Source organism: Taeniopygia guttata, chromosome 11 (assembly GCF_048771995.1).
Source record: "Taeniopygia guttata chromosome 11, bTaeGut7.mat, whole genome shotgun sequence".
Classification (NCBI taxonomy): Eukaryota; Metazoa; Chordata; class Aves; order Passeriformes; family Estrildidae; genus Taeniopygia; species Taeniopygia guttata.
The window spans coordinates 19,138,770-19,159,792 of record NC_133036.1 but is presented as its reverse complement, the minus strand read 5'-3'; the positions used below and the strand labels follow the sequence as shown (position 1 = coordinate 19,159,792).

The window sequence follows — 21,023 nt, the reverse complement described above, 5'->3', positions numbered from 1 at the left end:
GCAGGGAGCAGGTTGTGCAGGGTGAGCACAGCCCTGGCTCGCAGTGCCCAGCTGCCCCTCGCTCCTGGGGTGCTTTTTGGGGCTGAAATCCTCATTTTGGGTAGGCAGAGGCGTGCTTGGAGTGGCTGGTGCAAACCCAGCCGTGCTTGTACCTCTTGGCAGCTGCAGAAGGGCCTGGCCATGCCAGGCTGCAACCTCCAGCCTTGGGATGCGTCCTGGAAACTTCTTGTTTTTCAGCACTTCGGAGACAGAAGAACCTTTTTCATTCCTCTGGGAGCTGTTCTGTATCAAACTGTTTTTGTGGGAGAATTTGTTAATGGAAAAACATTTGCCCTAACAACTGCACAGAGCGGGTATAATTGGTAAAAATAGGAAAGAGGGTTATGGATAGTGGTCATTAATTAAAAGTGGAGATCTTGACCACTGTCCTTGTGGCCTAGATGGGTGTCTGGTCCCAGGGCACTTTTAACTGGCTTTGTTTAACAAACATTACAGAATCAATGGCAGACAAATGACATATTTTGTCATTGCAAAAACCCAAGCAAGTTTAAGCAAAGTTCTCATAAATAGATGGTGTCAGATGAGATTTTGTAACAAACCCCTGTAATTTGTAAGACTTTAGCCTAATGTCCATAGATAGTCTCTCAAGTATGAATAATTGCTTGAAGTTAATGCTCTGCATTGCAAACTGCCCTGAAGTGCAGATCTGTTGTATTTTAAGGTCTTTAGATAAACCTTCCAACAAATTAAACTGTTTCTTTGCAGTGGAGTACTGACAGTAGAATTTAATATCTTTTCCAGAGAAAGCTTTAAACCTATATTGTATAAATACATTGTTTCTAATGCTCTTAAAAGCAGTGTTAAATTGTCCTCAACAAGAAACATATGGCTATAAATTCTGACATACTCCATGCACTGTCCTGACTGTCGGAAGCAGAGTGTGCAATGTAGAGGATATTTAATTTAAAAAATTGGGATAAGGGTCGAGAATTGTATGCTAGAAATAGAAAATAAGATTAGAGGTTATGTTTCAGGCATGGAGCTGTCTCTGGGGGGGGAACAGAACAAGGTTACTTCAAGGTTTAGAGCCTGGCTGGGGGATGGGAGAAGGGAGGAAATCCAGCAGTGGCTAAAAATGGTGCCTGGGGGAGTTTGTAGTAATACACACAATAGGAATTGCCAGGCTGAGGAACTGCCCTGATGCTGAGTGTTGTGCATTGTAGCCTTCTCCTTGCTGGTGCCAGATTAGTCATGGGCAGTGCTTGGTACCAGAGGGGGGGTCCTGGCGCCAGCACAGACAGTCCTGGTGCTGAAAAGGTCACTTTCTCTAAACCTGATCCTGGGGAAATGTGTTTGGAAGGTGCTTGGCCAAACCCGTGGTAGATGCATCAGCTGGTATTGAGACATTGCTTAAATGTATTTGGCATCTTTGCAACGTCTCGTGGCTGGCAGAACTTTACTGTGTCACTGTTAGTGCAGCAGAAAAGCCCTTTGTCAATAGAAGCTGCTGGGAAGAAGTGTCAGCATGGCTCAAGTCACCTAAATATAATTTAATTGAAGCTTAGACTTTCATGTTGCTAATAAATTTTAAGTATAATTGACACATCAGAAGATGCCACTTAAAATTTTAGATGTTTCTCTCTTTAGTTTGTGAACAAAATCCAGCTCTTTTAAGGAGTATGGAGAGATGCCCTAGCATGTATTTGGTTAGGTGTGGGCTTGGGATCTTCCATTTGGGTGTGTGCCACTGTTGGGACCCAGTACTTCAGGGGGAACACACCTGAGGTTTCAGAAAGATCTAAAAAATAATCAAAGTTTAAATCTCCAGGTTTGCCTCTGGATGTCGTATTTCTACTGAATAGACCAATCCCATTGTGTTAATTAGTTTTGTGGATTAAAACATTATATTTGTTTCTCTTTCAAAATGCATGATACCAGCATAAACATCCCATTGTATCCTCTGCTGCACAAAAGAGTTCTTGCACAACCCAGTGCAGAAATATTTGGCACATAACCTGGTGACAAATCATGCCCATGATTGAGGACTTAGTTGTTTATATAAAACTACCAGTACTTTTAATTTTAGGACATGGTAAAATGGTGTGACTGTTGTAGATTAGGATTGATAATTATTTAACTACTGAAGATTTTATTGGGAAATATTTGAGAGCTCTTTGAATAATTTTCAACCTAAGAACAAGGCATTTTTTTCAAAGGGCAAAAATCCCATTCCATCAGTATTTCTGTGCACATCAGTCTGACTGCTGTGTGCCTTTCCCTGCTGTAGAGTTAATGCAGAGCTTAGAGCCAGGAGGGAGGGGAGCGCCGGCAGAGTTCCGTGTATGCATTTGTTAGCAAAGAGCTCTTGGGGGAAGTTATTTATATCCTTGGTAGCATCTACACCAGATTTATTTTCCAAATGTGTAAATTTATCTGTGTTGAAAGAATTAACTTTGTTTTAAAGAATGTTAACTGTTTTAAAAGAAGCAGCAAAACAATTGTTAAAATATTAAAATACTTGCTTTTCTTAATGAAAGGAAATTAACTTTAATCAAGCTAGTTTTCATAGGAAAAGCATATAAAATGTAAACTCTAGGTAAGTAACTGCTTTTAAAGACAGAAATTTCTTGCAGCTTTCTCTGTGTAAGGAGTGGATGGAGGAGACCAGGGTTGCTGCAGAGTTCCTCAGCGTGCAGCTTTCTGATGTTGACCCGTGGCTTATTTTGGCATTTACGTTGTGTGGATGAAAGGCAACAAATTATTGTGTGGCCTGAAATAGCAGGTGGGATTACTGGAGCAGCTAATGGAGGGCACTGGAATCTGGAGTCTCAGCACTGGGAGCTGCTGCTGCTGTGGTCTTGGCTGGGCCAGGGCAGGAGGAGGAGGATCCCTCTGGCCCAGGGCTGTGCCTGAACCAGCTGTTGGCAGCACTTGCAGAAGATTGAGCAGCTCAGGGAAGGATTTTTTCAGTTGTCTGCTGTCTTGACGGGGGGAAATGTTGCAGGTGGCAAGTTTGGGCTCTGTCTTTCCCTTTGATTTTGTATTAGAGATTTATAAACTGGAAGGGTGCTATATTTGATCTTATAACTAATCCTATTTTGGCCCCAGCTATGCAAGATGAGTTAGGGCTATTTTAAAAATCTCATCTATATTTAATTGAGCTTTAAAAATTCTGGCCTTAATGAGGAGGTGAATTCTGTGCCCAGGACACACAAGCAGCTTTTTTGATCAGAAAAAAATGAAGAAAGGTTATGAAGTATGCATGCTACTGCTTCTGCTTTGCTAATCTTTATGATCTCAAATTACTTGTCAGCGCTGTTCCTTCATCAGCTACAGAGATTAGTTCTACACACGATAATATATTACAAACCATAGATTTGTTAGAAATAAAGCATTTTGACAGTTCCAAAAGTCTCCTGTTACAGAGGTCTAGTTCAAGAATGATTTTTAGGATTAAAGTGAAAACTACTCCAGCTACTACTATTTATGGAATTGCTATTTACAGTAGTATTATGTTTTTATAGTATTATGTACACACTAATGTTTGGTTTTGTTATGGGGAGGGAGACTGTAATTCACACTGGATTGCTCTGGTTTATTCATATCCTGTGACAGTGAATCAGATACTGCTGTCTATATACAGACTGAATTGCCAGGCAGCTTTGGGCCCAAATATGGTAAACATAATTATGTTCATTTGCTGTAAAAATACTTTCTCCTTAGTTTAACATTTTCATGATTACAGTTTTCTGGTAATTCCATAATTTTCAACATGAGAGGGATATGAAAGGACTAATCATCATGTCTCTCTCTTCAGTGTAGAATATAGTTTGTTTTCCTGGGCAAAACTCCAGCTGTTCAGTGATGAATTTACTGCTGCTCAAATACAGTGAGCCCATAAAACATTTGGAAGGGCTGTTCCTAGGACAGGAGCTGTGCTGTGGAGACAGAATCTCTGTGCCCAGACAGCAAAACCCTGTGGCTGCAACTGTCCCGTGGCACTGAGGGGATATGCTGATGTCAGTTTTTCTGATATGGACTCCTGTTTCTTATTTTTGGAAATGAAATTAATATCATTTCAGAATACTTAATGCTTCTCAAGTAGGAGACTTTCATTGAATCAGTTGGGAGAGCATTAAGATAAAGTTCCTACTCTGTACTGAAGAGAACAAATATTAGTAAATATTGGATTAGGCTTTAATTTCTGTCACAAAGGAGTGTTTATGGTAATAGTTATTAAATGAAAAAGAGAATAGTTTCCATGTGGAAATACACGCTAGTATGCCACTTCATTTATATGAGGGGGTTAGGATTAGTATATTTAATGCAGCTAAGAAAGTGCATCTGCAGGTTTTTTTCATTGTTTTGGTGTAGTCTGGTATCAAGAATGTTGTAGATGAATTCTGTGGCAAGTGTTGAGAATTCAGAAGCAGCATAGTAATTTGGGTAAGGAAAGATTGTTGGTGTTGAGTTACTCTAAATGTTTTGAAAGCTTTCATCATCCTTGCTGCAAACAGGCAAAAAAATATCACAGGCTTTACAGGATTTGCTGTATATAATCTGTCTCATGTTTCTAGTACTCAGAACTTCCTTCTTCATAGAAGAGCTTTAAATGTGTAGATGATCTATAATTTTCTCTGCCTTGAAATACTATTACCTAATGCTACTGAAATAATTAACATGCCTACTGAAGTTACTGAGTTTGGCTTTTTAAAAGCTGTATAGCATCACAAACTCTTAAAACAGTTTGGCTTAGGGATATTTATTTCAGTGGGAAAATTCAAACGTGTGTGTGCTGGGAAGTGCAAGTCCTGGGGCATTTCTGAAATGTGGTATCTGTGTTTGCAGGAGCAGCAGAAGGGCTCTAGTCTGAGAGGGAACAGCTGAGCTGGGATGAGGAAATGTTCCTGTTTGCAGAGGAGTTGTAAACAGTGTGTCCTTGTGGCACTTCTGTCATCGGGACTGCTCCACTGCCTTCAGTGGTTGCTGGGGTGGAGAGAGTGGCAGAGTGAAAACAATTCGGGCTCCAGAATGGATCCACCTCAACCTCCTTTGTCCCTGGAAGGTTATAAATGGATATCTAGGGAAAGGCAAGAGCAGGGTGCATTTGTGGGCAACACTGATTTAAAACCATTCTCAGCTTGCTGTATCTGGGATTTCCTGAGCCTGTGGTCAGACTGTTCAGTAACCCAAGTGAGCCCCTCTGGCAGGGAGGTGATAAGAGACCAGAACTGCACACTACATTTGAACTGTGGGTAAACCATGGATTTATGCAGTGGCATAAGTATGTGTCTGGCTTTTCCAACATGCCTGTTCCCTTCTAGATCTATTCTTCTGACTCTGATGCCATTCAGCATCAGGCTGATGTTTAGCAAAACCAGTCAGTTGTAGCGCTGAGATAACCTTCCTCAATGGTAATGAGCAGACCAGACCCCATCATTTTGTGTGTAAGGTTCAGATTCTTTTTCTGTGTATGAGTTGATAAATTTATCCCTAATTAATCTAGTGTCTTTAGTCCCTTAGTCCTGTATAGATATATAATGTGTTAGAGCATGCAGTATGTCGTGCCTGAATATGTAGTATTGACCTGGGTTCTTATTCCCACTTGTCTTTCTAAGTCTTGTTTAAGGTGTAATTTTTTCCGGACAATGAAAGCTTCCTCAGAAGAACCTAACTGTTGAAGGAAGATTGTTGAAGAAGGTATTTCATTTATTTCTCTATGTACTTGGTCAAAGAGTGGAAATTACTCCCATTTTTCTGAGTGTGGAAGCTTTTTCTGCGGTATTTCAATCCGTGGACAAACCCTTTTAAACTGATGAGAATAAAGCTCTATGTGGAGCCTTCTGCTTGGTTTCCTGATCTGCACTGACTCAGCAGTAACTAAGCTCTTCAAAGTGATTTCCTAAACCTCTTTAACAAATTTTAGTAGAATTTTTTTGCATGGACCTTAAAATGTGTATTGAAAACCTCTCTTCCCAGTTACTGAAAATGAAATATGACATTTGCTTATGCTGGAAAGCTGCAATTGGTGGTGTAACAAGGAGTTTAACTCTTACCTGACTGTGTGGGAGACGCCACTGACTGGACCTGGAACTAAACATGTGCCTAAGTTTGTTACTGAAGTGAGCCCAGAGGTTTAAGATGTCTACTGTAACCTCATGGGATTGTAGGATGGTTTACTGTTGGGTTTTTTTTGTTTGTTTGTTTTTGGGTTTTATTGTATTGTTCACCCCCCATATGAAAGCTGATTTTCGCATAAACTTGGGAAATGGTGATTTTTTGAGTTTTCAGTAGACAGCTGAGAAACAATTAAATTTGTTTTCTTAATGCTTGTTTTTCCAGCTAAGTTTTAAAAAGAAAACACCATCCTAGACTCTGTGTTTATACTTTTGAATACAGTAATCAGGAGTGACAGGGTGAGGAGGAATTGCCATGTGGGTGGCTTCTGCTTCAAAGGACTTCAAGTGTGGATGTGATGTGCTGGGTGGGGGTGCAAAGACAGACTTGGAAGTTGTCTCAGGTGGCCATAACTGGACCAATGTGCATAAGCCTGACCAACTAATATTCCTGTTCCACATATGCTTAATTGAATATTTCTCTAGCTCAGCCTTTCCTTCCTGACTTCCCTCCAGCAGGAAGTGAAATCTGTGGCCTAAAAAGATAATTTACAGGAACATGTTAACTTAATCTCAGGATTTTCTAGAAATTGTCAGCTCACTGTCCCTGGGTTGAAACCCTTCCTGCAGTTTTTGCCTCTGTTTGGAAGGGAAGTTTGTTTTTCCCATGGATGACTGTCTATGTGCACATGTCTCTTCCTGAGCAGTCCTGTAGGATCAAAGAATTCTGTAGGTGAGCTGTTCTAGGAGGCAGAGCTGTGCCTTTTTTGCAGAAATTTGTGCTGCTTATGCTTGTTCTCAGTGTAGTCCCACGAGCTTTTTCCTCATCCTAGCACATTTTCCAGCTCTGCTGGGAGTGTGTGCCTGTGGCTGGTGGTGAGTGCACCCTTTTGGGAGATGGGAGATGGAGCCTGGAGTCTGCCCTGGCTGACAGTCGTGTGTGGGAGTTTCTCTTGCTGTGTGCAGGGGCTTTGTTAGGCTGTTCTCCCAAAAGAATGGGCATTATTTTGTGGGGGACCAGCTCCCCTTTCTCTTTTCAAAGGGGAGCTGCTCCTGCTTTCAGAAGAGATAACACACGCACCTATTGCCTGGGGAGGATCCAAGCAGTGATCCTGATCTGACACAGGCGTCTGTTTTTGACGTTGGTGGAGGCACACAAGGCTGAAAGAAGCTCTGATTTAACACATTCCTTTCGCCAATTTTTCCTTTTGCTCTCGTATCTTATTGCTGAGACTGGAGTTAGTGCTATGTCAAGTGTTACGTGTTTTATTTCAAGCAAAATGCAAGAAGTCTCCTGATGGACTGTAGGATCTGCCTTGGAAAAATCCAGTTTACTGGGCTGACAAGTCTGAATCTGACTGAGGGACAGCTACATTCCATGTGTGTCTTTTAGGGAGTGTAGTTACACAGGTTTGTAGGGTGTTTTTTCTGAAGGGCTAAGGTTTGGAAGTGAGGTGGTGTAGAGCTGAGCAGGCAGGACCCTCAGTATTACCTAACTCCCCAAATTTGATGTTCTTCAGCCTTTTCCAGTTCTCTCTGTTTCTGAGTGGTTTTCATGATAGAATTGGTGGTTATTTTTATTTTTTGGGCAGGGCATGGACATATTTTTGGCTTTGCTTGTCGTTTTGGGCACCTGACAGAAATGCACCCCAACAGGATTTTTCAGTACAAATGCAGAAGACAGAAATCAGCACAAATAATTTACTGTTGTTGCTTTAAGGAGTGTCATTTTGAAGGGAAGAAAACTCCAGACAAAGGCATAATAAATTAATTCCGAGACTGTCCATAAATATTAGGTAGATATATCATTAGTGAAACTGGTCTTTTGAGTTAATAAAACCAGGTTGCTGGTTTAACAAATCTCGGTGCTTTCGTTGGTGACTGCTTCACTGCTAACCTGAGAGCAGGTTCCAAATTAATAAATTGCTCTGTTGAAATTTGAGGTGCTCAGTTTGATTCTAGCTGAACTGTGCTAACTGTACAGGGAGTGTGTTCTGGGAGCTCAGGTCCCCAGCTGGGGCAGGGAGGACATGGGGGCACTTCCAGGGTGGCTGCTGGCACCCATCTGCCCCCAGAGAGGGGATGGGGCACCCTGGGAGAAGGATGTATCCAACAGGAGCTTCCTGGATTCACCAGGGATTCACTTGACTACTTTTTTGTTTTGGTTTGGTTTTTTTTCCTCCAACTGTTCTGGGCAAGCAGCCAAAAAGGAATCCCAATGAGCAATTCATGAGCTAACAAGAACTAAAATGATTTTGGTATAATGGTGTATTTCTGACTTTCCTCCATCCTCCTCTAATAGAAGATTTTTACAACCTGGGTGACAAAAAAACCCTAAACTAGAAAGCCCATCTAGGAGGTGCCTGGGTCTCCTGGAGGCTGCAGCCCACCCCATTAGGAAGCCTTGGAAAGCAGTGCTGGTTTTCCATCCTGGGTTCGTAGCTCCAGCCCAGAAGCAGTTGGGGTTGGGTGGGGAGAGTCCTGTCCCTGCTGGCATTCCTGGGCTGCTGGGGCTCTGTGCCTGCATCCTGCCAGCTGTGGGAGTGAGTTGGGAAAAACCCTAAGCTTCTTTGCCCTGGTAGTGAGGATAATCAATACTTGTCAACCCCTATAAAAGCATTTGCATGCTTTAAGTATTTATGATGTGTTGGTAAGAAATTCCAGGTGCAGAACAACTTGATTGATGTCAGAGGTGGACACGTTTTCTGCCAGTCAGCATTACTCGAAAGTGGCTCTTCTTGTTGACTGAGAAGTTTAATTTTTGAAATGTAGTTTCAGCTCTTGTATTATTCTGGAAACTTTTATGTTCAAAACAGTGTTTGAAAATGAAAACAAATTTTAAAAGCCCACATGCGTTTTCTCTTCATAGGTGGATTGAATATATTAGGCAGGTGCCATTCCTGTGGTAATTTTAATATAGGTGTGGTGTATTGATGAGAGTAATGGAAAAGTTGTAGTCAAAGTCAGAATTAAATTAATCCGGTTGAGATTTGTTGCTGAAATTAGAACTGTTCTTTATATTGAATCCTTGTTCTGTAGATTCCAATTTCTAGTATTTTTGAATAGATATGTTTTGTAGATGTAATCCATCTTCAGTTTGGAAGAACGTAAAATTAATCAACTCCAAGTTAAAAACGTGATGTCTGTCTTAAAATACCTCCCAAAAAGTAGTTGGGGATACCTGACTGTTTTTTTTAAACCTGATTATCTATGAGGATCCTGAAAAGTTTACTTGGAGGAGTTTCCACTGTGTTTTAATCCACTTGTATTGTTCCTTCTGCTTAGTGGCCTGTGTGAGAGGAGGAGCAGGAAGGGACCTGTGGCTCCTGCACAGCCCTGGCTGTTCCCTGGGGTGCAGGCTGGCTGTGGCTCACCTGGGCACGCTGGTGCCCCCTCTGCCAGGCTCCCACCTGGGGCTCCTTCCTATTTCTCCTGGCTCAGTGATGCCTGTGCTCTCAAATCTCCCTGCTGGGCTGTGGTGGGGACAGAGGGACACTGAGCAGTCCTTAGGGAATGGTGAACAGGCTTCCCTTGCCCTCCTGCTCCCAGTTTGCTGGGCAGGTGTTGAGGACCATTTAGAATATCTTTGGTTTAAGATATTCACATTTGGGCATGGGGTGGCCTGGCCAGGTAATGGATGGGATGTACACGTTAGTGGCAGGAAACTGTGGAAGATGGAGTGACACCTTTCCCCGTGGGGTGACTTTTAGATTTGCACCACGTTTGTATCAGTAAATGTCAGAGAGGCTTCTGTGTGTTTTTGACAGGAGGCCCTTGGCTCTGGCGGCTTCCTGGCCTCTTGGCCCTGCAGTGGGTTTGTTTGTTCAGGCTTTTCCTGGGTAAGCAATCTGGCTGCTCTGGCTTCTCTCTTTTGGAGTTAGCTTTTTTTTGAACATTAATTGGATTTAGTTTGTTTTACATAAATGGTGGGTGCGGTGTTAAGTTCATCCTGAGATTTGGAATCTGTATCTCATCTAATAAAAACCAGCATGAAATAGCATGAAGTGTTGCATTCAAAAAATTAGCTCGTGTGTTTTGGACTATCTCACTCTTCTGTGTTTTATTGTATATTCTCTGGAAAGACAACAGAATCCATAAAGAACACCAATTGAAGGCAAACTTTTGCCAGTTTGTAAAGTTGAGGTTGGAACCTTTTTTAAAGCAGTGGTCAACTTCTTGTGTTGATTCAGGGAAAAAAAATTGCCTTCTCTTCTAGCAGGGTAATTCCAAACAGGTCAAATGGGGGATTGGACTTTTCATGCTGGTCCTAAACAAATTGGGGTTACCAAATTCCACTCATCTGAACGTCTTCCGTCTTTATTCATATCTCTTGTGACTGATGAAGTTAGGAAAAAGCATTTTTCTGGGAAGTATTTAAGCAAAAATATTTGGATGCTACATTTCAAAAAAGTAGTGAACAGATTTGCATTTGCACTCATTTTCCTGCAATTTCTGTTTCCTCTATGCAAATGTGGCCATTTTTAGAGGATCTTGTGCAGCTGTCTGATTCTCTGGAAGTTCAAACAGTCCAAACTCGTCATAGTTCCTTAACTTTGGCATTAACTCCTTGAAGTGAGAATGCAAACAGCATGCTGAGCTTTTCCAGTAGTGTTTTGCCAAGCAGTTCAGTGTGGAGCTGGGTTTCTATTATATATTAGTTCTGTTACAGTCTTTAATAGTACCTGAACAGCACTGTTTTGGTTTTGATTACATAAAGAAAGGACTAAAATACCTTTTTGTGTGGTATGGTAACTTTTTTGGTAATTCCTTCATTTGGTTTCTGTGAGTATTTCTGTTTTCCACAAAATTAAGTATAAGCTTATATTTTTGGTGCTAGCATGTTGTTCTTGTATCACCAGATGGAAACCCTTGGTTTCTTTTTTCCCCTAACGTAGCCTGAAGTCTGTGCAGTTCAGAGTGGAGCCCTAACTTAGTGCATGCACCAAAAGCAGTGGGGAAGGGAGAGCATGGGAACCTTCTATGCTTCACTTTTTCAGGAAAAGATGCAGAAGGAGGAATGTTTATTTTGTATGTAGCATTCAGAGAGCTCATTATAGAGTTTCAGACATAGTATTCAGACACGTCTGGTGTTGAGGTGTGCAGCTTTCCTCTCTTTGAATAAATATCAGCTGAAGATACAAGCTGTCCTCTTTAAGCTTCTTTGCAGGTTTTATTACAAGAGATTTTTGAAGCTGAGGAATTGAGTAAGTACCTGCAGGTTTGACTACAAAATTGTCTAGAAGTGAAACACAGTGATTTTTCATTTTTGTTTACAACTGTAGAAAATATGAAGCCACCATTTTTTTCTATTCATTGCATTTATGTTCTTTTAGGATGCAGCAGGTTTATATATTGGCTAAATATCTGACCATTCCAAATGATGAGTTCAGTGTGTTTGATCCTGAAAGGCTCTGTGTGTAATCACAAGCACTGAGCTGAGGTGCATCTCTGATAATCTCATCTAAATCAGTACCCTAGAGCTTGAAAACCCCTCATTCTTATTTTTTTCCTTAGTGATCATCTCTTAAGTTCCTCTGCAATGAGAAATTTCATGTCTACTTAGGAAAAACAATCACTAATTTACTTATATGTTGCATTTAAATTAACCAACTCTCTTGTTCCATCTACATTTATATGCAATCAAGGAAACCAATTTAATCATGCTCTCCACTGTAAGACACCCTAACTTGTAAAATAAGGAGAAAATTACTTTCAGCTATGCATGTGACATCAAGAATTCCTAGAAAATTATGGTTTTAATGAGTTTTTGTGATTTGACACGTTCAGTGTGAATATTGAGAGAAGTAGTTGAAGAGGTAAGTAGTCAGCTTGGAGTACTTCAAGGATGCTGAAATGCATATGGGAGTTCTTTTGAGTTTTAGGTTTTAAAAAGTGCCAATACGAAAGAATATTTGCTCTAAGTCTCTGAAGCAGAACCATCTGCATCAAAGGTTTCCTGAAAAACTTGTGTTCTGTTGTTTTAGTGGGAGTGACACTACCCAGCTCTGGATGTTTTGACCTGCTGTGTCTTGCTGTCTTCTTTATCTGTGGGATGCTTGTATCCTACATATGTGCCAAAATGGGAATGAATGAATATTGTGTGTGTTCAGACAGATGGAAATAAGAAATTTTGACTGAAAATAAAATCTTTGTTCCCCAGCCATTCTGACAATATTACTACAGATTTCATTGCTCAAATCTAATAGCTAAAGGAACATTTTGTTATTAAAGGTTCCTGGATTATTCTACCAAGTGCCTTTGTCATTGCAATTGCTGCAGTAAGGAAAAGGATGTCCTTGTTTGATAGAATCAAGTAGGGGCTGTATAGGAGAGGCAGAGAATGGCCTGAAGTGTGACTGGTGCTTGGACTGGGCAAACTGATGGGCAAACACAGAAACCAAATGAAGGAATTACCAAAAAATTTACCATAACACACAATTCTGATATTGTCCTGACACTGTCTGATGAGTGTCTGGTTTTGAACACCTTGTGCTCCATCTCGTCCCTTGCCACTGCTCAGGCTCTGTTCACCTGTGGATGCCTTCAGGGAGCTCTTGGCTCTCCAGCTGCACCAGGGTGTGCCAGTTTGAGCAGAGCAGTACAGAAGTTTTGTTTCCTCCCTACTTTGATGTGTGCTGAGAGTGTTATTTATACCACTCGGGTTCTCTTAGGCAGTTGTGCCTCGTATACCACCTTGTGTATGAGAGATGCTGCCTGCCCATCACACTGGAATGGGATATGAATGTTGTATTTCTTAGCTAATCTCAGGTAGGATTAGGCACATTTGTCTGTTGTTGTACTAAATAAAAAACTAGGGGCCTGTATCTGTTGACTTAGTAAACTATTAAAATGAATGGGAGAGTTCTGCAATAAATTACGGTGCATGAGGAAAAGTTTTAATTGATTTCATTTTTAAATTATTTTTAAAGGATGAGATTAGAAAATGTGATTAACTCCCCTTGAGCTCTGCAGTAATAACCTTTCACTGATCTTAACTGTGCAAGACTTGCACTGGGGATTAGCCAGACTCTTAAGTTTGACAGCCTACAATGAAATAATTAACAGGAAAATATCCAACAGTGTTGAGTTTAGCAAAAGGATGACACTGGCTTCTAACAGCCTTTTAAACTCAGTGCAGCTCTCTCCCCCTTTGGATCTTGGGTGTTGTTGACAGTGTGTGCCCAGAAATGTGAACCAGGACACTGCAGGAGTTAAATTCTTAAACCTTCTCATTGTTCTCTGATGTATAACGTTTCTTTTTTTCCCCTTCACAGGAAATGACCTAGAGGCCTTACAAATACATTTGTGCATTTTTGTTCTGAGTCTGCAATTGAGGGCAAACGCAGTCTGGAAGCACCACTTCTTAAAGTTACAACGGAAACAACTACCTCAACAAACAGGGAAAGGGGAAGAAGGCTTGCAATAACAAACACTCGAGTTTTTAATAGCTTATACTTGCAAAGTCTTCTGTAAACAGTCCAGATTTTTCCCCCCCTCCAATATTAAGAAGAGACACTACAAGTAAACTGAGTTGGCAGACTGGATCTGTCAAGACATTTGAAGATATTTGATCTGCTGACATAAGGATTTGCTTTTTCAAGGAAAGAGCCTCTGCACTGCTTTTATAATCGCTGTTGATCGGTGGTTTGCTCCACTTTTCCTGATACCTACTAATGGGAGAATTGTATTAAGGTATTGCTTCTAAAACTGTTATTTGCATTGACAGAATTAACTTTTGTAGATGCAACAGCAATGGACAATGTTACGCTCGTGAAGAACTTGTAAGCGATCTGCTCCAGTTGGCTTTGCTGCCTGCGGAGGGGATACCACACAAGAGACAGAGCATTATTAAGATACTTGGGCTTGCTTTTTGAGTACAGTTTATAACTGCAGCAGGGCTGCACCGAACATTGAAAACACTGAGTCAGCAAATCTGCTGCTGTTCCCACTGCTGATACAGATTATACAGACGCTTGCCTTTCTGAAATGCCTTTTGTGAAACCTATGTACACAGTCCTGCGCTGTAACTGTACATAGATACCCGAGGAAGGAATTTGACAAGTGATTGTTAATTCAAGAGCTCTCTGGACAAGCACTCACTTATGTATTGCTGCAGTGCACAAGAAAGCAAAATGGACTATAAGCGGCGCTTTTTGCTTGGCGGGTCCAAGCAGAAAGTGCAGCAACACCAGCAGTATCAAATGCCCGAGCTGGGCAGGACCCTGAGCGCCCCGCTGGCATCGGCCACCCCCAGCACCCCCCTGGTGTCCCCGGCTGCTGCGGGCGGCTGCTCCCACCCCGCCTCCCACACGACGCCCATCGCAGACATCCAGCAGGGAATCTCCAAATACCTGGATGCACTCAATGTCTTTTGCCGTACGAGCACTTTCCTTACAGACCTTTTCAGCAGCGTGTTCAGGAACTCGCACTACTCTAAGGCAGCTATGCAACTGAAAGACGTGCAGGAACATGTCATGGAAGCGGCGAGTCGACTCACAGCAGCAATAAAACCAGAAATAGCAAAAATGCTGATGGAACTGAGTGCAGGAGCTGCAAACTTCAAAGATCAAAAAGAGTTCAGCCTACAAGATATTGAGGTAAGTTACCTTGCAGGATACTGTTTTGCTCGTGAATTTGTATGGTTCCTTCTTAACTGGATTTCTCTTCAAAATCTCTTCTACGCCAGAAGTTTTGTCCACCTTGCTGTGTATTTTTGCATAATGCTGGTGGAGAAATAAACTCTTCATTTATGTACTAAGAAAGTACTAAGTCATTTGTGAGATCTGACCTCCATCTATGTTAAATTAGGTATTTGGTAGGTATTCCTGTAGAAGAACCAAGTAGACAAAAGTTTTAAATCATTTTCTGGTTTGTTAGCTAACGTTTCTAAAAATGTTATGCCATCGTATTCTAAATCAGCCTAAACTTTCCTTGGTATTACCCATTCTGAGGGGAAACCTGAGCACATGGGAGTAGCATATTGTCATCAGTGTTTCAGTAAAACTATGTATTTTATCACTCTTCAGAGCATTTTTGTCTTTTTGAGCTGTTGTGAGAGGAAAATAACACACTGTGTGAGAGACCAGCGCTGTAAAAATTTGTCATGACTTTGCTACAATGCTCAAATTCTGGCAGGGGGTGCCCAAGATTCAGGATTCAGAGAGGTTCCCCAACTTCTGCCACACCTGCCTGGGAAGGTCTGGGTATTTCTCCTCTGGTAAATGTGTTAAGTGATAGTCACAGATAAATCCCTGAAATTTTAACTAGTTCCTTGTGTTTTGACATATTTCTTCACTTTGCAGCAGTCTTGAGAGTTATTCCTTCAGAACTACATCCTGAATGGAAAACCTACTTTTAAATTTTCTTGGCTTTGATTCAGATTTCAGGTAGTTTGTGAGAGTGAATGCTTGTGCCTGTCAGGCATTATCTGCTGTCTCTAACTGCACCACTTCCAGGTGGAGTCGTTAGGGAGGATGCAATTTGTCAGTGACAGCTCTCCCTGCAGCTGTGTACTACAGTTCTCAGTGTTGTATACTTGGTATAGAATGAAGTAAGATGGGCTATACTTGTTATAAATGTCTTAAGAGAGTCCAATAACATCTCTCTAGCTAAAGCTATAGCCATGTATATAAAAAAGAGTGACTTTATGTAATTAATCAATCTTTATAATAGATGTGCTGAAAGACTTTCCGAATTTAAAAAACAAAAACATATGAAGCACTGGATGTCTTCTAGGGGTTTTTGTGGATTTGGAAATGCTGTCTTTCCAAACGCTGGAGTCATCTGTAGAGCTGCTTTTGTCACATGGGCAGGCAGAGGTGGGTGCTGGCTCTGCCCTGCACTGTGCAGGGAGGGTTTGTTCAGCAGGGAGCTGAGGAGCAGAGCAAAGCAGTGTTTGTGTCAGGGGGGTGCACATCCTGCCAGCTTAGAGGCAGAGACACTTGCTTTGGTGCCAGGTTTACCTGGCCAGGCCTGACCCTTGTTCTGGGCTCCATGTGCACCTGCAGTGCTCCCTCCCCTGCCCCAGCAGCTCTGTGCTGGGGGCAAGTGTGTGCACAATGCCAGCAGAGCAGCTGCTCCTGGCCTTTCCTGCCCGCCCCTCTTGGCTGTCCCAGCACTTCTCATTGCACTTTTCTGCTGTCTTTTCTTAATTAAAACTGCATCTTGCACGTGGCTTTGAAAAAGTCAGTATGTGAGATTTATGCACATCACTGTATAGTGAGAGCAGTGTTGTGTTCTGCTTTGGCTTAAGCAGCAGCAGAATGTAGGGCTTTGACAGAGACTCCCGTGGTTGTTCTGTGGGTCAGTCAGGACTGTGGATGAGGGAATTCTGCAGGCAGAGAGGTTGTGTGGTTGTGCCCAGGGAGCAGCAGCTGCTCACTCTTGGAATGGACCTTGGCAGAGGCCAGTACAGGAATATAATTGTTTGTAGGTGACTTGAAAGCACAGGATGTAAGTATGTTGGGAGACCTGCTGAATTAAAAATAATCTTGGACAAATTATTTTTCCAGTTGGGATGGAATTCAGAGGGTAAAACTGAATGTTGCAATATTTAAATAGACTTTTTCAGCCTCAGGAGTGGAGCCCACTGGGCAGCACTTCTGGAGAACAGTCCTAGGCTGTGGGAGTTGTATGTTGGGGAAGAGTCAGTGTTGAGCAGTTGGAAATAATAAATCAGTGCTGTTGCTGTTGTGCAAAGAGACATTTACGATGTATTTAACACACCCCTAACCTGCAGGAACCATGAACTGAGCACTGAACTCTGAACATAATAACCTGAAAATACCCAGGTTATTAAACACAGCAGTGCACATGCACAGCACTTGGAGAAATAAGAGCCAAAGGAGTGTAGCAAGAGTAGTCAGATATCCAGGAAATAGGACATCAGAGGACAGATTGAAAAGATGGACTCTACAGAAGAGGAGGCTGAGAAGGAAAATCAAAATTGCTCAGGTATGTGAGAAGCTGCCAGAACATGTCTGTGTCTGTTCATGTCCCTGTAAGGTGGAGCAAGGAACTTTAAATTTCAGAAGGAAAGATTCACATTAGATGCTATGGAAATCCTTTGTAATGTTAGTGGAGCACTGATGTGGGTTGCTGCAAAGGGTAGGGAACAGAGCTGACAAAACAGGTTAAACCTGCATCTGGCAAAACTGACCTAGGTGAAATTTCTCCTTGCACAGGGGTGACCTGGTGAGATCCTCTCCCATTGTGCTTTTCTGCGATTTGAAGACTGAGCTGTTGATGCTGAAATTTCAATTTAAAAAGTAGTTTGCTTTTTTGCCCCCTGGTAGATAGAGAAGTTAACATTTCATAAAACTGCCAGCAGGATTAAAAAACTCACAATGTAAGCAGAAAAACATAAAGGGCTTGTCTGACTTCATCAGAGTTTACTGAACAGGGAAGTGACGGGGGAAGAGTGTGAGGCGGTGGAATTGTTCCCCTGGAAAATACCAGGAGGGGAGTGCAGGTGTATCTGAAGTTGCTTTGTCACCTTCTCTAGTGGGTGACTGAAGGAACTCAAAGCTCTGAGGGAGAATTGAGGTGGTGAAACACCCGAGAGGCAGCTCAGCAGGAGCTAAGAGGCTCAGCAGGACCCTAAGAATGGCTCTGCAGGGGCTCTTATTTGAGGGTTGGAAGCTGGTGGCACAGAAACAGGGGGAGGTGAGTTGTAATTCAGGGTGCAGTGGGGCAGAACCCCAAATTCATGAGAAGGACATGAGAATGAGGCTTTCTGTGCATGAGCCCAGCTAAAGAAAATGCAATTTTCCTAAACCTTGCTTAACACAGGCTTGTAGTTTTGGGGAGGAATGCGAAGTCCAAGCAGAACAGATTTGTTTTGGGAATCAAGCAGAGAGCTGTGACTTTTCTCAGGTGCCACAGGTCTTTATCTACTGTAGTGGGCTCTGCCCCTTAGAGAGGCAATATAAAGAAAACTTAAGTTTTGGTGGACATATCTGACTTGAATTTGGGCTGGAAGCTGTTGTGCACCCTGAACTATAGCACTAGGGGATGAGGTTTTTAATTTATTTATTGTTACTTAGAGCAAAGCTTGCTAGTTCAGAACTGTCTGCCGGCCTGTGTAAGAAGATGACTTCTCTTGATCAAAGTGTAGTGACAGATGGAGATTCCCAAGGTTTCTTAATTTCAGAAATGCAAATGCTGATTTTTATTTTCTTCTTTTTCTTTTCCTCTTTCAAACACCTTTGAATTCTTGGGTATTCTGTGCCTGTATGGGTGAGGAACAGCTTGGAAATCAGGATAAATGAGAGGGTGTTTTCCATTTCTTTTGTCAGCTGAGGGAATGCAGTTACTCTGTATTTCTGTTAATAAAAACATTAAAGCAAATCCATAGGGAGGAGTAAAACTGGCAAAAGTAAGTATATTTCCCCATCTCTTGTGAAGCTTTGCAGAAGCCTCAGTACTGCAAAATATAAAGAATTACTTATAGTTACATAGGGCTTGTGTATATTGTCTTACAAGTGGTAGTAATGAGAAGAATGTCAACGCTGCCTTCCTGTACAAAAGGGAAGCATGGATAGGCACCAGATATATTCTTGGATGCTCTGTTCTGTATTAAATGGAGATAATTTTTGGCTTTTATGTGTATAAAATAGCCTAAGATTGTTTGAACAAGAATCTTGTGAGACAAAAATGTCTGAATAAATATTAAATGTAGGCTTTCCTTAGCAACATTGTAAAGCCAAATTTAACTATTTTTTAAATTACTCTTTCCTGTGATTTTCAGGGATTGGCTCCAGACTCTTCTATGTTGAGGAGCTGTTAGTAGCAAAAAAATACTTGGTCTTACATTTTAATTGCTGCTTTTTATTTTTAAAATGCTTCACACTTAATTAGTTTTTCTGATAAATGATAGTGACCACTGCAGTAGCTGTCAAGGTCAGATTATCATGAGTGGCTTTTAGGGTCACTGCTGGAAGAAATGAGTCTGTTGGGTTTCCCACGTCTTGCAGCTTCTGCTGGAATCTAGTTCAGCCTGCAGGTGATTCCAGCCCATGGGCAGGACTGAGGTGTTCATGAGATCACTCTTTGGGACTGCAGGGAACTGCTAGGTGGTAAAAATGAAGAATATTCTGCCCACTTCTGGTAATGTACAGGAAAGTTGCTGGCTCACAGTGGGGCACACCAGTTGAGTGTCAGCCAGGCTGTGCCACCAAGGAGGCCGTTAAGGGAAACCACAGAATAATTCTGTTGTGGTGTTTGTCTTTTTGAGCATTCTGCTTGTTTAAGGAAATAGCAAAAAAAAAAAGGGGGGGGGGGGGGGAAGAAGAAAGTTCTACTGCATAAAATGGCACTTGAAGAACTGCAAGCCAGTGTTTGTATCAAGTGTGGAAGACTGATGCTTGTTATTTGCTGACTTTATTACTGGTAGTGTTCTCTTTTAAGGACTCTGTTGTACAAGATTGTCTTGCCAGGCAATTTGTATGGCATCTCTTTTTAGCAATGAAAACTGACAATTTTGTGTGCACTTTGCCCGGTGGAATATTCTAAAGTTGATTGTGTGCCCCCATGAGGAGAATAAAGTGGGACAGAGTAACCTACACTATATCTCACCTAGTGGTCCCATTGCTAGGGAACCAAAAATCCCATTGCTTCCAACTGCCTGAGCAGGAAAAGGAGAGATTCCTTCAGGTAAGGTTCTGCGCAGACAAGCAGCTGTCCTGCCTGATACAGGTCAGGGAAGTCAATGTGGTAGAGCTGTGTTCTGTGGGACAAAAAGTTTGGAAGCTGAAGAACTCGTTATGCAATATAAACGAGTCTAAGAAATGAAGGGAACATCACCACTCCCAAGGAAATCTCACTGGTTGGCACCTGAGATGATTCCAGTTCAGCTTTGATTCCTGCATAGTTTGTAGGGATTCCTACATAGTTTGTGTTTATTCCTACATAGTTTGTGTTTATTCTGGTCTGAAGGAGGAGAGTCACACATTTCTGCATGGGAAAGTAGGGCAAATAAACTGGAAAAGGACATGGTGTGTCTCTGACTATGGAAAGCTGCATCCATGTGCTGATGCTGTTCAGGGATGTGCAGCAGAGGTTCCCTGTCTGCTCTGCACTGGGGTCAGTGCCCACCCCTGGTGGGGAGGTCAGATAAGGCAAAGTTGGGGCTCTACTGCAGAAAATCTGACCAAGTAAGCTCTTTAAAGCTTTAAAATGAGTTTGGCATCTACCATCCATCCAAAGGGAGTATTTAACAGTGCCAAAATCCTCCACCACTTTGATAGTGAAGTAGTTTAAACCATCCTTACCCATTTTGGAGGAAGGCTGAAATGGATTTTTTTCAAACGAAATAAAAGTTCAGTAAAGCAGATGTTACTGTTTATCTTCACTGTTTAACATTGTAAGCAGGAATGTTGTGTGCTGCCACTTAAAACCTAAAATAATTTGTTTATTTCAACCTAAAGCCTAAATCATTCGTTTATTTTGAGCATTATTCCCAGACTGGGGAAGCTTCAACCTTTGTACCTTAAGTATTCTTTGAAATTTAATACGCTTGAAATTCTTAATGAGTGCTAGTTTCATCTTCCCCTGAGAACTGCATTCTTCCTGCACAGAAATTATTCAGATCACCAGTTGCCTCTTCCTGCAGTTTTCTTATAAATCTTTCTAATCTCATACCCAGAAGAGTTGGAGTTTTCTTCATTTTATCATTTGCTGACTTCTTTTTTTTTAATAAGGCAAGCTCCACATTCAGAGGTCAGTCAAAGTAACAAAAATGTTTAATTTTATGCCTTGTACAAAGAAGGGAAGTGATTGAACCAGAATGGAATGTCAAAAGGAGTCTGGATGCAGTGGAAAAAAGCATTGCCACTGCTGGTTCTTGTGAAGTAGATAGTAAATGCATATAGCTGTTGGTGTGACTGGAGAGTCCTGCCAGGAAGATAC

General features: G+C 41.7%; 1 protein-coding gene across 2 annotated transcripts in view; it reads left to right on the top strand.

The window, feature by feature from the left end:
• The window catches only part of GARRE1 (granule associated Rac and RHOG effector 1), a 59,816-nt gene that overhangs the window by 14,292 nt on the left and 24,501 nt on the right, over window positions 1-21,023 (top strand). Inside the window, exon 2 of one of the 2 annotated variants that reach the window (XM_030282103.4) lies at window positions 13,391-14,713. In XM_030282103.4, coding sequence (XP_030137963.4) covers window positions 14,219-14,713 — 495 coding nt within the window. In that variant the 5' untranslated portion in view covers window positions 13,391-14,218. Of the gene's footprint in view, window positions 1-13,390; window positions 14,714-21,023 lie in introns of those variants that run through there. The other variant, XM_072934499.1, reaches the window with a different exon arrangement.